Source organism: Salmo salar, chromosome ssa04, assembly GCF_905237065.1.
Source record: "Salmo salar chromosome ssa04, Ssal_v3.1, whole genome shotgun sequence".
Classification (NCBI taxonomy): Eukaryota; Metazoa; Chordata; class Actinopteri; order Salmoniformes; family Salmonidae; genus Salmo; species Salmo salar.
Window position 1 is genome coordinate 60,240,515 of NC_059445.1, and position 15,990 is coordinate 60,256,504.

The 15,990-nt window shown below is 44.5% G+C and overlaps 1 protein-coding gene across 1 annotated transcript; it reads left to right on the forward strand.

The window, feature by feature from the left end:
- Window positions 1-3: 3 nt before the first annotated feature.
- On the forward strand, window positions 4-15,050 carry gas2l2 (growth arrest specific 2 like 2). The gene is made up of 6 exons (XM_014197180.2): window positions 4-1,013; window positions 1,534-1,775; window positions 4,393-4,500; window positions 4,927-5,023; window positions 7,674-7,995; window positions 13,088-15,050. The coding sequence occupies exons 1-6, from the start codon at window positions 656-658 to the stop codon at window positions 14,718-14,720; spliced, it is 2,760 nt and encodes a 919-aa protein (XP_014052655.1). The 5' UTR covers window positions 4-655; the 3' UTR covers window positions 14,721-15,050.
- Window positions 15,051-15,990: the final 940 nt, after the last annotated feature.

Sequence of the window (15,990 nt, forward strand, 5' to 3'; positions counted from 1 at the left end):
GAATAGTGAAGGGGTGGGGGAGGGGTTCGGTGGAAATGTACACTAAGAATTCCAATGTGCAAACATTATCACCTTGAGTGTCTGACAATGTAATTCAGTTACTACACCTCATTATTCAAATGAAAATGTATATGTGTAACTTTAATTCTGGGTTAACGAGATTATATCAAAGGTGTAACAAGTGGCGTCCAGCTACAAAATAATTAATCAAACGCTTAAGAACATTAAACATGGTTTGGAAGGAATTTTGAACTTGTTGGGGGGACTGGTCGTGAAATGGTTAATGGGAATGTTTGGAATGAGTTCGTTACCTTGTAACCAAGGAGAGTACCACAGAAGCCACTACAAAACAAACTGGCAGCCTGGGCAGCTAGAGAAACTTAAATAAGTGTAGACAGATTTCAGGTTGGTTTTGACTATTTCGAACATTTTATTAATTACCATCTTTTGAAATGAATAACTTTATAGTCGAGCGTTTTACACAGTAAATCACTGTTACGTTAGCTAAACTAGCTAGCTACGCGTTCAAACCGCATGAAATAAGTTGAACCAGGTGCAGGCTGAGGCATAATTATATTTGCGATAATACTTTCACGATAGTTTTGCCTCATGTCGTGACTTTTCTGCTTGAAGTGTTAATTTCATATTGCTCACAATGTCCACTGGGATTCATCATGCCACAAATCAAAGCATCAAGCCCTTCAAGTCTAGCGAAGAGTACCTGTATGCGATGAAGGAGGATTTGGCAGAATGGTTGAGAGATTTGTACGAGATTGATATTGACGTGAACAACATAGTGGAGGCGCTCGAGACGGGCGCGGTCCTCTGTTCCCACGCCAATAATGTCACACGAGTGGCGGGAGAGTTCATTCAAAAGTACGGGATGGTGCGACAGGTCCAGCTGCCAACGAACGGTGTAACGTTCGTAAATTCGGCCCAACCTGCAACTTTCCTGGCCCGGGACAACATCTCAAATTTCATCAGTTGGTGTCGAAAGCATATGGATATTAAAGGTATGACAATATTCCTGCATAATGGCAATTAATGTTTTGACTGACAACTGTACTTTTGCTGGCCACAATTTTTCAATTGCATATATCCTACAGAAGGCTTGAACGTAATTATAGTTTAACTTAGTGAAACCATTGCCGTTGTCAGTCAGGAGTATCACAGCTGTGAATGTAATATTCTTGATATGCCGTAAATCCACAAGCCCCACAGGTCAAGTGGCGGTGTGACAAACTGACATGAATGGAGTCTCTTGAATTAATGGCTGATTGACCAGCATCCCAATATTATTTATATGCCTATTGTATTTAAAAAATAAAAATAATTTCTGAACACATGCACACATTCAGTAGCCTACAACGGACAGTGTGTGCTAGACAAGCGGTCAACCGCGTTTGATGCAATGCATGCAATATGGAAATGTACCACTAGGTGAGGCTCTAAATCCATACTGCATAGGAACATGGCCTCATGAACCTTTCCCTCATCATTTTTTAAATGTTCTTCTCCCCGCTCCTTCTCCAGATGTGCTCATGTTTGAGACAGACGACCTAGTGCTGCGGAAGAATGAGAAGAACTTTGTGCTGTGTCTGCTGGAAGTAGCCCGGCGGGCCTCTCGTTTCGGAATGGCTGCCCCTGTGCTGATCCAGTTGGAGCAAGAGATAGAGGAGGAGATCAGAGAGGAGCTGGAGCTGCCCCTGGAAGAGACCCCGCCACTGGCCAAACCCCAGCGGCGCACCTCCAACACTCAAAACCTGGATGAGATGGTGAGACTGCACCGCTGGAACCAGTTCACAAATTGGAACCAATGAACAAATCTTCCACTATAATCAGTGATCAAATCCACTATTCCAACTAGTTCACATATCTCCCACAGTCACTAATATAATCTGTAATTGTAATCAGCGATCAAATCTATTTTAAGTGACCAGTTATTACAAATCTACCACTATTACAAGTGAACTCTACAATGATCAAGTCTACTGTAACTAATGCTCAAATCACCCAAAGTAACCAGTGATCGGCTCTCCTGCCCGCAATGTGTCCAGTCTGGTTTAACTACTGATCTGATTCCCTCTATTTGAAAAGGACTAGTAATCATGAGGTTTTATACACTGAATTATATTAGACTTGTTTGATAAACCTAATGATGGTAGTTTGGGCTATAGGGGTTGTTTCCATTTTAATGAAGTTATGAGGAAATTAATTATACCATATAATTTTAGTGGAAAAGATTGACAGGAAATCGCTGTACATGTCAAATTAGGCTACAGGATTGACTTGAATGTTCTCTTTTCAATTTGACCTTAACTAAGCCAAAGGGAAAACTGTCTTGGCAATGGATGGACCTCCACCTTTTGCTGTCGTAACTCACTTATAAAACCCTGTGTCAAGAGGGATGAAGGCTCGTTTTTGTTGCTACAAAGATGTGAGTTGTAGGACAAGCAGGGGAAATGTCTTGGTGGGTGCCTTGGCTGCCGAGATGTGTCTGATTTGTATAAGTCTGGGGTTCAATAGTCACTGATATATTGCATATTTAAGCAATAGCTGGATAGTGTAAGGCGACAAACAGTATTGCTGCCTTTGTATAACGCAGTGTGCCTGTGTGAGACTGAATTGTACTTGATTTGAACTATTAGTCACCCTGGCTATAGAATAAAGACAACATAAGCATTTAACATATAAAAACGTACAGTACATTATGTGCAGTACTTTTGATTACGTACAGTTGAAGTCGGAAGTTTACATTCACCTTAGCCAAATACATTTAAACTGAGTTTTTCACAATTCCTGACATTTAATCCTAGTAAAAATTCCCTGTCTTAGGTCAGTTAGGATCACCAATTTATTTTAAGAATGTGAAATGTCAGAATAATAGTAGAGTGATTTATTTCAGCTTTTATTCCTTTCATCACATTCCCAGTGGGTCAGAAGTTTACATACACTCAATTAGTATTTGGTAGCGTTGCCTTTAAATTGTTTGACTTGTGTCAAATGTTTTGCGTTGCCTTCCACAAGCTTCCCACAATAAGTTGGATGAATTTTGGCCCATTCCTCCTGACAGAGCTGGTGTAACAGACATGTTTTTAGGCCTCCTTGCTCGCACACACTTTTTCAGGTCTACCCACATATTTTCTACAGGATTGAGGTCAGGGCTTTGTGATGGCCCGTCCAATACCTTGACTTTGTTGTCCTTAAGACATTTTGCCACAACTTTGGAAGTATGCTTGGGGTCATTGTCCATTTGGATGACCCATTTGCGACCAAGCTTTAACTTCCTGACTGATGTCTTGAGATGTTGCTTCAATATATCCACATAATTTTCCTACCTCATGATGCCATCTATTTTGTGAAGTGCACCAGTCCCTCCTGCAGCAAAGCACCCCCACACATGATGCTGCCACCCCCGTGTTTCAAGATTGGGATGGTGTTCTTCGGCTTGCAAGCCTCCCCCTTTTTCCTCCAAACATAACGATGGTCATTATGGCCTAACAGTTCTACTTTTGTTTCATCAGACCAGAGAACATTTCTCCAAAAAGTATGATCTTTGTCCCCATGTGCAGTTGCAAACTTTCTTATGGAGGTTTTGGAGCAGTGGCTTCTTCCTTGCTGAACGGCCTATCAGGTTACGTCGATATAGGACTCGTTTTACTGTGGATATAGATAATTTTCTACCTGTTTTCTCCAGCATCTTCACAAGGTCCTTTGCTGTTGTTCTTGGATTGATTTGCACTTTTCGCACCAAAGTACGTTCATCTCTAGGAGACAGAACGCCTCTCCTTCCTGAGTGGTATGACGGCTGCGTGGTCCCATGGTGTTTATACTTGCGTACTATTGTTTGTACAGATGAACGTGGTACCTTCAGGCGTTTGGAAATTGCTCCCAAGGATGAACCAGCCTTGTGGAGGTCTACAATTTCTTTTAAGGTCTTGGCTGGTTTCTTTTGATCTTTCCCATGATGTCAAGCAAAGAGACACTGAGGATGAAGGTAGGCCTTGAAGTACATCCACAGGTATACCTCCAATTGACTCAAATGATGTCAATTAGCCTATCAGAAGCTTCTAAAGCCATGACATCATTTTCTGGAATTTTCCAAGCTGTTTAAAGGCACAGTCAACTTAGTGTATTTAAACTTCTGACCCACTGGAATTGTGATACAGTGAAATAATCTGTCTGTAAACAATTGTTGGAAAAATTACTTGTCATGCACAAAGTAGATGTCCTAACCGACTTGCCAAAACTACAGTTTGTTAACAAGAAATTTGTGGAGTGGTTGAAAAACGAGTTTTAATGACTCCAACCTAAGTGTATGTAAACTTCCGACTTCAACTGTACATGTTCAAGTGTCAGCTCTTGGATTTCACCTGTGTTTTTGTTTCTCAGGTCCAGTACCTCATAAGCCGCTGCACCTGCCCCACACAGTTTCCCATGTTCAAAGTGTCTGAGGGCAAATACAGGGTGGGGGACTCCAGCACACTCATATTTGTTCGGGTATGCCTCCCTTCGTCACCTATTCTACTCTCTTCTCTCTCTCATCCTCCTCATCAATTGCTCACTCTTTACAGCTGAGCTCATTCTGTGCCTGTCACTTCTCATCTCTGACAATCTATCACCGATATACCTGTATACTGCAGCACTCTATGGGGGGAAAAATGACTTTCCGTGGAAAGATTGAGTGATCTGTTTTGTGCTTTTTTTGTGGCAGAAAGTGGGGTGCGGTATCTGTGGGGTGTTATATATGTAACCTTGAAGGTCTCTTGGAAGACTTTGACATGCTTAATGCTGTGTAGTTGTTATTGTGAGTGAATCGTATCTTTTACTATCTTAACCCACAAATTATCCAATGTTGCAGTTGTGCTCTTTTTCATAGGTATGGTTTGTGTGTGTGCGCGCGCATGCGTGTCCATGTTTTATCAGATCCTGCGTAATCACGTGATGGTGCGAGTGGGTGGAGGTTGGGACACTCTGGAGCACTATCTGGACAAGCATGACCCCTGTCGCTGCACCTCTATCAGTGAGTTCTCTCAGACCCCCCCACACACACACACACACACACTAGCCGCCCTCCTCGATTGAACCTGCTTGCATCACCATCACTTACATAATGCAGGAGCATCCACCAGGCAAATTGATATAAGAATGAGTCAATATTCATCACGACACACAGGGTGCCTGCCTCTATTCCTCTCCCACAGCTCCTGACAACTCTAACCACAATACTATACAACAATGCAACTCAACTTTATTAATCCCCACAGGGAGCAATTTAGTTTAGAAGGAATCAGAGTACATGGATGTGTTATATAATTACAGTAGGATGGAGAAGTGGAATACCTGGAATATTACTCAAAGCGATTCTCAATATTGCAATACGGTGGCAGTCCACACCTTAACCATTGTGCTTGTCATGATTGGACAAATGAGCTGCTCGTTGTATATTATTGTGCATTGACCAGCACATGCATTAAAGGGGCCAAGGAAAGGAAGCATAGATGGATGACTGCGGTCCCCGCTGCGCTACTGAGTCACACTCTGTGACATCAGAGCTTCCGTCAATTATATTACCGCTCTACACTAGATGCTGGTGAAATAAAGGACTTACACTATATATACAAAAGTATGTGGACACCCCTTCAAATTAGTGGATCTGGCTATTTCAGCCACACTGTTGCCGACAGGTGTATAAAATTGAGCTTACAGCCATGCAATCTCCATAGACGAGCATTGGCAGTAGAATGGCCTTACTGAAGAGCTCAGTGACTTTCAATGTGGCACCGTCATAGGATGCCACCTTTCCAACAAGTCAGTTGCTAGAGCTGCCCCGGTCAACTGTAGGTGCTGCTTTTGTGAAGTGGAAACGTCTAGGCGCAACGACTCAGCCGCGAAGTGGTAGACCACACAAGCTCACAGAACGGGACCGCCGAGTGCTGAAGTACGTAGTGTGTAACAATCGTCTGTCCTCGGTTGCAACACTCTACCGAGTTCCAAACTGCCTTTGGTAGCAACGTCAGCACAAGAACTGTTCAGCAGGAGCTTAAAGAAATGGGTTTCCATGGCTGAGCAGCCGCACACAAGACTAAGATCAACATGCGCAATGCCAAGCGTCGGCTGGAGTAGTGTAAAGCTCACCGCCATTGGACTCTGGAGCAGTGGAAACACGTTCTCTGGAGTGATGCTTCACCATCTGGCAGTCCGACAGATTAATCTGGGTTTGGCGGATGCCAGGAGAACGCTACTTGCCCAAATGCATAGTGCCAACTGTAAAGTTTGGTGGATGAGGAATAATGGTCTGCTTTGGGCTAGGTCCCTAAGTTCCTGTCGAGGGTAATCTTAATGCTACAGCATACAATGACATTCTAGACAATTCTGTGCTTCTAATTTTGTGGAAACAGTTTGGGGAAGGCCCTTTACTGTTTCAGCATGACAATGCCCCCATGCACAAAGCAAGGTCTATACAGAAATGGTTTGTCGAGATCGGTGTGGAAGAACTTGACTGGCCTGCACAGGGACCTGACCTCAACCCTATCGAAGACCTTTTGGATTAATTGTATCGCCGACTGCGATCCAGCCCTAATCGCCCAACATCAGTGCCCAACCTCACTAATGCTCTTGTGTCTGAATGGAAGCAAGTCCCTGCAGCAATGATCCAACATCTAGTGGAAAGCCTTCCCAGAGGAGTGGAGGCTGTTATACTGGCGAAGGGAGGACCAACTATTAATGCCCATGATTTTGGAATGAGTTGGTCATGTAGTGAATGTAACTGTGAAGCATTGCTGGCCTCCTCTCCAAGGACGGCTTTTAACCAAAGGCACATAACAACATAGCCGCAGGAAATAGGGGTGCTGAATTTTTTTTTTTCTCACACAAAAGTAGTTAACTTTGCCTTTACTAGTCCTGTATTAGCGAACCAATATAGCCGTTGGCCAAAAAAATCACAGCACCCCCAATACCAAACATCTTCCCGGGGCTGTGTAAAATCTCACTCTCCTGCCTCACCAGGCTTGTAAGAGTGGAAGGACGGTGGACTGTGATTGTCATATAAATACCAATATAGCCATTATATATAGCGAACCAATATAGCCATTGGCAAAAAAAAGTCCACCGTCCTTCCACTCTTACAAGCCAGATGAGGCAGGAGAGTGAGATTTTACACAGCCCTGGGAAGATGTTTGGGATTGGGGGTGCTGTGATTTTTTTTTGCCAACATTTCTATTAGGAGCAGCCATTAGCCTAACCTCTATACTTTCAGCTGATGAGAGCTGATCTTTTATTCCCCAAATTTAGAGATTGGATAAAGTTGACGCCAATGCAGAAATATGAATTGTGACAGGCACTGACATTGCAACCATAAACCTAATTGGTATTCATAAGATCTATCAAAGGTTAAATACTTCAGCTACAAATGCAGTGGAGAAAAAACCCAAAAGTTATATAAATTGTGCTTCATTCCTAACAAGATCACCATGCCGCAAATAAGTGTTTTATATAACGATTACTATTCAAATTATGTGCTGCTGAATCCTATATCTTACATTTTATTTTCACCTTAGTCATTTACTGGGATATTAACAGCTTCCCTGTAACACTGGTGACAGATGATGACTTTGTTTTCTTCTCTTCTCTTGATTTCCATCCCTTGGAAATCCCTCTCCATCTCCCTTCAGCCCATAAGCTGGCCCAGCGCCCGGGCACGCCGGTCCACGAGATCAAAGGCAGGTTGCCGGGGCGCCCAGACGGCCAGGGTCCAACCATGCCCACCATGCTGCTCATGAGTCGTCATGCCCAGACTCCCCTCCAGCCCATCCTCTGGACCCCCTCCGAAGCCCCCTCCACCTACTCCCCCAGGGGCCTGAGGCCAGCCAGGACAAGGGTTTCCCTATCACCAGACCCAGGGCTCAGAGCCTCTTGCTCCCCCAACAGATCGTCCCTCTCTCCTGACCCAGGCCCCCGGTTCTCCAGGGAGATGAAGACTACTTTCTCCAACAGGTAAGAGAATAATGGTGATGGTATTGATGAAAATATTAGTAATATTGATGATAATGCTATTTAAGACAATGATGGACATTGAGGGTGTTGAAATTGATTGTAAGATCACATTCATGGGTGGTTTTCAGTACCAGGGTACATAATATATCAGTGAATGCCACACTGACCTTAAACACAGTTTGAACCTAACAGGATCATTAATAACACAGCTTGGTTCCCCTGGACCTTGTTACTAGTGCTGATCACAGCTATTTAACTACATTATTAGATTACCTGTTCATTGACGGCTGCAAAAAGGATACATAATATGTTGAAAAGCCTTCACTTGTTGTCTGGCATCAGCAGCGAACGCCTTCCAAATATTGAGTTGCACCCACTTTTGTGCTCCGAACAGCCTCCATTTGTTGGGGCATGAACTCTACAAGGTGTCCAAAGCGTTCCACATGGATGCTGGCCCATGCTGACTCCAATGCTTCCCACAGTTGTCAAGTTGGCTGGATGTCCTTTGGGTGGTGGACCGTTCTTGATACACACGGGAAACTGTTGAGCGTGAAAAATCCAGCAGCGTTGCAGTTCTTGACACACTCAAACTGGTGCGCCTGGCACCTACTACCATACCCCATTCAAAGGCACTTACATCTTTTGTCTTGCCCATTCACCCTCTGAATGGCACACATACATAATCGATGTCTCAATTGTCTCGAGGCTTAAAAATCCTTCTTGAACCTGTCTCCTCCCCTTCATCTTCACTGATTTGAAGTGGATTTAACAAGTGACATCAATAAGGGATCACAGCTTTCACCTGTATTCACCTGGTCAGTCTGTCATGGAAAGAGCAGGTGTTCCAAATGTTTTTATACTCCTTGTAGATGGGGCACCTTGCTCTGTCAGAGAGTTAGAATGGCACTTAACACCTATGTTAGAGGACTGAAAGCAGAACCCTCTTACCATTCAGACCTTATGGCCTTGTTTGAGAGCCCCATAAGTGTATAAGGCATTAACAAAGCAAACACTGCAGTACAGATCCAAGGGCTGCCCACATAAACCTACTTTTGTTCAAGAAAAAGGATGTTGGCATAAATTAATTTAGTTTGTCAATCTGTACATTTTAAGTTTAATTTGTTCTGGTAGCATATTATGTTCATGAATAATTTGAATATTAACTTTTAATGGAGTCCGTTGACACTTTACTGGTGTTGAACATAGTACAGTACAGGCTGTATTTTTGAGCATCAAGCAAAATGTGTTTTGTAACCGATATTGAAATTACTCTTTGCTTTTTTCAAAGAGTGAAATTACATAATCTGCAAAGGAATTGTCTAAAACGTGAGTGCTCGTGCATGACTGTTATATTGTGATAATGTGACTCAATACCTCCATGCTGCACATAGTTTTACATTATTCCCATTTTATTGTGTTGGATCATGTCACTGTTAACGTCCCCCACTACATGTTAGATCGTTAAAATGAATCAACTTTGTCATGCCGCCACAATGTATTTTTAACATTGTAGCTGGCCTACTTCAGCACAAACAGTCACTGGAGTTAGAATTATGTGGATAATGATTGTAGGGATGCATATGTTAGCATACACTACACCAGCAGGTATCTGTGGGCAGCCTGCTTTTGGAAATGATGTGCAAATTAACAGAATTATTAGAATTTTTTTTCCTTTTTTCTACAGTTTATATTATCGGTATGGTATACTCTAGATTATCGTTTTCAGTATAGTCTATTCAACATTTTTCAGTCTCAGCATTATGCTGCAGAATTCACTGAGAATGTAAAACCACTGACATGGATGTACAGACCTTCTATCCAGGTTAGTTTGAGGATATGAGAGGACCACATTGACTGTCCATGAAAAAGTCTTTGTGGTCATCTTTGTCTATCATCACTGATTGAAACTATGTCCTGCAGGCTCTGTAGACTTGGATTTTGATGTAGCAGCTCTGCTTTGCTTTGATTTTTCAAATTCTGTAATGAGTTTCCAGGTACTTAAGCTCCAGGCTAGGAAATATTCTAAAATGGCATAACATTTTCTGTCCATTGAATTAATCTATTGCACAATAGCATGGCAAGCAAATAAACTCAGCAAAAAAAGAAACGGCCCTTTTTCAGGACCCTGTCTTTCAAAGATAATTCGTAAAAATCCAAATAACTTCACAGATCTTCATTGTAAAGGGTTTAAACGCTGTTTCCCATGCTTGTTCAATGAACCATAAACAATTAATGAACATGCACCTGTGGAACGGTCGTTAAGACACTAACAGCTTACAGACGGTAGGCAATTAAGTTCACAGTTATGAAACTTAGGACACTAAAGAGGCCTTTCTACTGACTCTGAAAAACACCAAAAGAAAGATGCCCAGGGTCCCTGCTCATCTGGGTGAACGTGCCTTAGGCATGCTGCAAGGAGGCATGAGGACTGCAGATGTGGCCAGGGCAATAAATTGCAATGTCCGTACTGTAAGATGCCTAAGACAGCGCTACAGGGAGACAGGACGGACAGCTGATCGTCCTCGCTGTGGCAGACCACGTGTAACAACACCTGCACAGGATCGGTACATCTGAACATCACACCTGCGGGACAGGTACAGGATGGCAACAACTGCCCGAGTTACACCAGGAACGCACAATCCCTCCATCAGTGCTCAGACTGTCCGCAATAGGCTGAGAGAGGCTGGACTGAGGGCTTGTAGGCTTATTGTAAGGCAGGTCCTCACCAGACATAACCGGCAACAACATCGCATATGGGCACAAACCCACCGTCGCTGGACCAGACAGGACTGTCAAAAAGTGCTCTTCACTGACGAATTGCGGTTTTGTCTCACCAGGGGTGATGGTTGGATTCGCGTTTATCGTCGAAGGAATGAACGTTACACCAAGGCCTGTACTCTGGAGCGGGATTGAGGTGGAGGGTCCGTCATGGTCTGGGGTGGTGTGTCACAGCATCATCGGACTGATCTTGTCATTGCAGGCAATCTCAACGCTGTGCGTTACAGGGAAGACATTCTCCTCCCTCATGGGGTACTCTTCCCGCAGGCTCATCATGACATGACCCTCCAGCATGACAATGCCATTGCTCGTTCTGTGCGTGATTTCCTGCAAGACAGGAATGTCAGTGTTCTGCCATGGCCAGCGAAGAGCCCGATCTCAATCCCATTGAGCACGTCTGGGTCCTCAAATCAAATGTATTTATATAGCCCTTCGTACATCAGCTGATATCTCAAAGTGCTGTACAGAAACCCAGCCTAAAACCCCAAACAGCAAGCAATGCATGTGAAAGAAGCACGGTGGCTAGGAAAAACTCCCTAGGAAAAACTCCCTAGAAAGGCCAAAAACCTAGGAAGAAACCTAGAGAGGAACCAGGCTATGAGGGGTGGCCAGTCCTCTTCTGGCTGTGCCGGGTGGATATTATAACAGAACATGGTCAAGATGTTAAAATGTTCATAAATGACCAGCATGGTCAAATAATAATAATCATAGTAGTTGTCGAGGGTGCAACAAGCACGTCCGGTGAACAGGTCAGGGTTCCATAGCCGCAGGCAGAACAGTTGAAACTGGAGCAGCAGCACGGCCAGGTGGTCCTGTTGGATCGGAGGGTGAGGGCTAGGGCCATTCCCCCCCGAAATGTCCGGGAACTTGCAGGTGCCTTGGTGGAAGAGTGGGGTAACATCTCACAGCAAGAACTGGCAAATCTGGTGCAGTCCATGAGGAGGAGGAGCTGCACAGCAGTACTTAATGCAGCTGGTGGCCACACCAGATACTGACTGTTACTTTTGATTTTGACCCACCCCCCCACCCTTTGTTCAGGGACACATTATTCCATTTCTGTTAGTCACATGTCTGTGACTAAACTTGTTCAGTTTGCCTCAGTTTTTGAATCTTATGTTCATACAAATATTTACACGTTAGGTTTTCTGAAAATAAACGCAGTTGACAGTGAGGACGTTTCTTTTTGCTGAGTTTAGGTCTATGCATTTTTGGTCATTGCATAAAACGTATCTCATTATCAAATCATTTCTGGGTAACAATTATGTAGTTTTAAATTAAAATGCATAGCATTTTTGGCCATAGCATACATCCAGAGATTTTGTGCTGTTCATCAACTTCACGCAAATCACAAAGAAAATACAGCACAATAGCATTATATAGGCCCACTTAAAGGTAGACTCAGCAAAATGACGTTGCCACGAACAGCACCGCAGATATTGAGATGAGCGAGATGCAAGACTTCGCTGTCACACACAGTATCTGCGCATGTGCACCAGTTCTCTTCAAGCTCTTACAGCGTGTGAGCCATGGAACCAAAACATCGGTGAAGTTGAGCCTCACGCTTCAACACTCTTAGTTGTGGAAATTGACCCTCTGTGCTGTTTACGTTCTGCATCTGTCATATCGCTGGGTCTACCTTTTAAAGTCTATGACATGATACAATAAAGATAATATTGGCTGTCTCGATAAAATCCTAATCACATTTTCAGTGTTGCTGTCTACCAGGGAGTCACTATGAGCGCCTTATATGTAATGTAATATAGTGCGTTCTGACAGCCTTTTTTACATGACAGTTCTTGCATTTAACACAATATTATTGCCTTGCTAAACAATACAAGATCGAGACAGTTGGTGAAAGCAGAAACTCTAGGCTAGATGTGTGCATCTTACTTCACACACAAACACATCCACTGTTTGTTTGCTGTTGCCAGTGTCTTCTGTCTGTGTTCGTTTTGTCTTACATTGTTTAATCTCCGTTCCCACAGGAGGCCTTTTGCCTCTTGCCGTCATTGTAAATAAGAATTGGTTCTTAATTGACTTGCCCGGTGAAGTAAAGGTAAAACTATTTTAAATAATAATAATTTTTAGTTTAAGCAGCTTTTGTTTTTAGTTTGATTACCCGAACACATGCAGAAGTGGATTTGGTAGGCTACATTGTAGAGAAGCCTGGAAACAAATTTTATTCTGTATACTTATTCATGCACAAACTTGCATTAACAAATTAGTAATGGTAGTTATTTAGGTCACCTTGGAGAGATCGGATACGCAGTAGCATTTCAAAACTTGAGTGTGTGATTTTGTTGTGTGATTTCAGACTGAGACAGAGTGCTTCCACACCCACTCTCCAGCACCACCGGTCTGGGTGTAATGATGACTCAGCACTCAACTCTTCCACGAGGACAGGCAGAGAGGCCACACGCTCGTTCCAAGCCCCCCGCTTCACCAGCAGCCTGCCTCGGTCCATCCAACATTCCTCCACACCTCAACCCCAGCCCAAGACTAAGCCCCAGGCTCAGAGGCCTAGAACCCCCCTGGTCTTCCACAGGTCCCCTGGGCAGCAATCCTCCCTGCCCCAGCCCAGACCAGAAAACGGGCTTACTCAGACCTGGACTAAGTCTCAGTTTGCCTCTAAGCTCAGGCAGAGCTCCACGTTGGGTGGCAACAGCACAGAACCCTCAAACGGTACTGCCCCCCAGAGGCATGGAGGACCCAACACGGTAAGGGCTGCTACACCCGCCAGATATACCCCTGTCTGCCCCAGACAACCCACCATCACTATCCAGCAGCCTGAAAACTGTGATACTCTTCAAAAGAGCCCCGATTTAATTTGCACCTTCTGTCCAGCCAAAACATTCTGGGAAGAATCATCTGGGGAATGCCAAGTCAGGCCCTTCACAACCATTGGGGGAAACCTGAGGGATCCAAATAAGACACCCACCCCTTATGACATCACAACCAACCCTTCACACAGCGACTCCAACCACGAGAGAATGCAGGGCCTGACAAGACAGAATACATTTGGCTTTCCTGTCAATGACAAGGCTTCTCACAAAAGCACTGTGGTGAGCCTTGAAGAGCCTGAGCATCCAGAACTATGTGGCAAAGTCTTTGTGGCAGGAGACGGAGCGATAGTCAATGGTTACCTGTTCACCCCTCCCCCCAACAGCCCAGCCCAGGAGGCCAGTCTGTACCAGAGTCTGGAGCACGAGATCCTGTCCAACCTCCAGCAGCTCAGCGTCGACTCAGATGACAGAAAACGCAAGCAAAACGGTCAATACCAACCATCTCAGAATATCGCTGAGAGTGATCATGGTGGATTCAGTACAGTTCTAGCTGGGTTCGAATCATCTCCACATACCTCAGCCTCTGATGCCACACATCCAGTTGAGGCCAGCTTTGATGCAGTCATCACTGAGCTCTCCAAAGGGAATAGGCTGCTGGAAAAGGTGTGTGTGGAGAGCTGGGTGAAAACACTCTCTGGTAGCCTTAGAGCTAGTAGAGAGACTTGCAGCAACACAGAGGTGGTGGACTCCAGCTTAAACCTCAAAGTGGCCAAAGCCTGTGTGACCAGCTCCTGGTCCTCTATGGGCTCCAGTGTCGAGTCCAAAGAGCTGCCCGTTGATTCTACAATCTCTCCTGACTCTGGGAATGGAGTTAGCATTAGCATCAGGCGCAGGGTGACAGACGCCAATTCACCTGTAGTGAACCCCAGAGCCACTACCATAACAGGCCCTGATAGCCTGTTGAAACCAAGGAATGGGTCTTTCAGACAGAAGAGGACCTTGAAGAAACCAGAGAGTGTGCCCTCCATCTACAAGCTGAAGCTCCGGCCCAGGCACGACTACAGACCAGGCAAGAAGCCCTCGCGAATCCCCACCCCAATCTCCTACAAAGGGGGTCAACCTGCGGGGGACACTGGAGGGTGCAGAAGGGGGATACACAACTAGGCAGGCAGGCAAGGCAGGCAGGCAGGGTTCCACAGAAATGTATCGGAGCTACAGGCAGCATGGCTACGAAGCCACAGTGAGGCTAAGGCAGTGGCAAATGCTTAAACCGGTGACAGCAGAGGACCCAGAGTCCTGGGTCTAACCCCTTACATTTCACTTCCATAGCCAATTGCAGTACTCAAGGGAAAAATACTCTATTTGGATGGTACTGTACTACATCTATTTTTGGTCAAAGCTGAATTGATGCATCAGACCACACAAAGTAGTGGTGAAAGATTATCTGCATTCAGTGGAGCGTTCACCTCAACAAATAAAGGTTTTCAACTATAATGCTCAGTTTCGGTTCAATTTATTACTTATTCCGTGTGCACTCCACTACATTGTGCCAATCATTTTAATGCAAAACTTTCTTCAGTGCTATGGTAATCATATGTCTTTATTCCAAAAGAAAATATAAATTTTCTATCACAATTCTCCTCTATTCCCTCTCTGACAGCGGAATGTATTCAATTCCCTGTGATTTTATATGTAAGGAAAATCTATTTGGTGGGAGGTCACAAGGTCAGATTTCCACTTCAATTTTGCTTCAGAGCAGCGCTCGGCTCCTCTCCAAATGCTCTTTTTAAATGTGGAACCAGGGAGCAACACACACACACACACACACACACACACACACACAGAGGAACACACACAGAGGAACACACACAGAGGAACACACACAGAGGAACACACACAGAGGAACACACACAGAGGAACACACACAGAGGAACACACACAGAGGAACACACACAGAGGAACACACACAGAGGAACACACACAGAGGCAGCTGGAGAGCAATGAGAATAGAAGCCTTCAGACCTTAATATCAGACACATCCGCGCGTCTCACATCTGCTGCCTGTTACTCCAGGATCCGTTCTATCAGAGCACAAAAGATGAGCAGACCGCCTCACCCAGACCCACAGACTCGGGTATTGAGGCATGGCTGAATTTCAGAGCCATTGTATTTATATAAGGCTAAAAACACACATCCACAAACTCAAATAGACATTAACACACTCCCACACAGTCACACACTATGTGGTGGCTGCAGCCACAAACTCAAATAGACATTAACACACTCCCACACAGTCACACACTATGTGGTGGCTGCAGCCACAAACTCAAATAGACATTAACACACTCCCACACAGTCACACACTATGTGGTGGCTGCAGCCACAAACTCAAATAGACATTAACACACTCCCACACAGTCACACACTATGTGGT

Bases quoted from the DNA above. Each gene is read 5' to 3' on its own strand.
- gas2l2 (XM_014197180.2), top strand. From the start codon at position 656: ATGTCCACTGGGATTCATCATGCCACAAATCAAAGCATCAAGCCCTTC. The intron at 1,776-4,392 runs GTGAGACTGCAC...TTTGTTTCTCAG, and splicing joins CTCAAAACCTGGATGAGATG to GTCCAGTACCTCATAAGCCG. The intron at 7,996-13,087 runs GTAAGAGAATAA...GTGTGATTTCAG, and splicing joins AAGACTACTTTCTCCAACAG to ACTGAGACAGAGTGCTTCCA.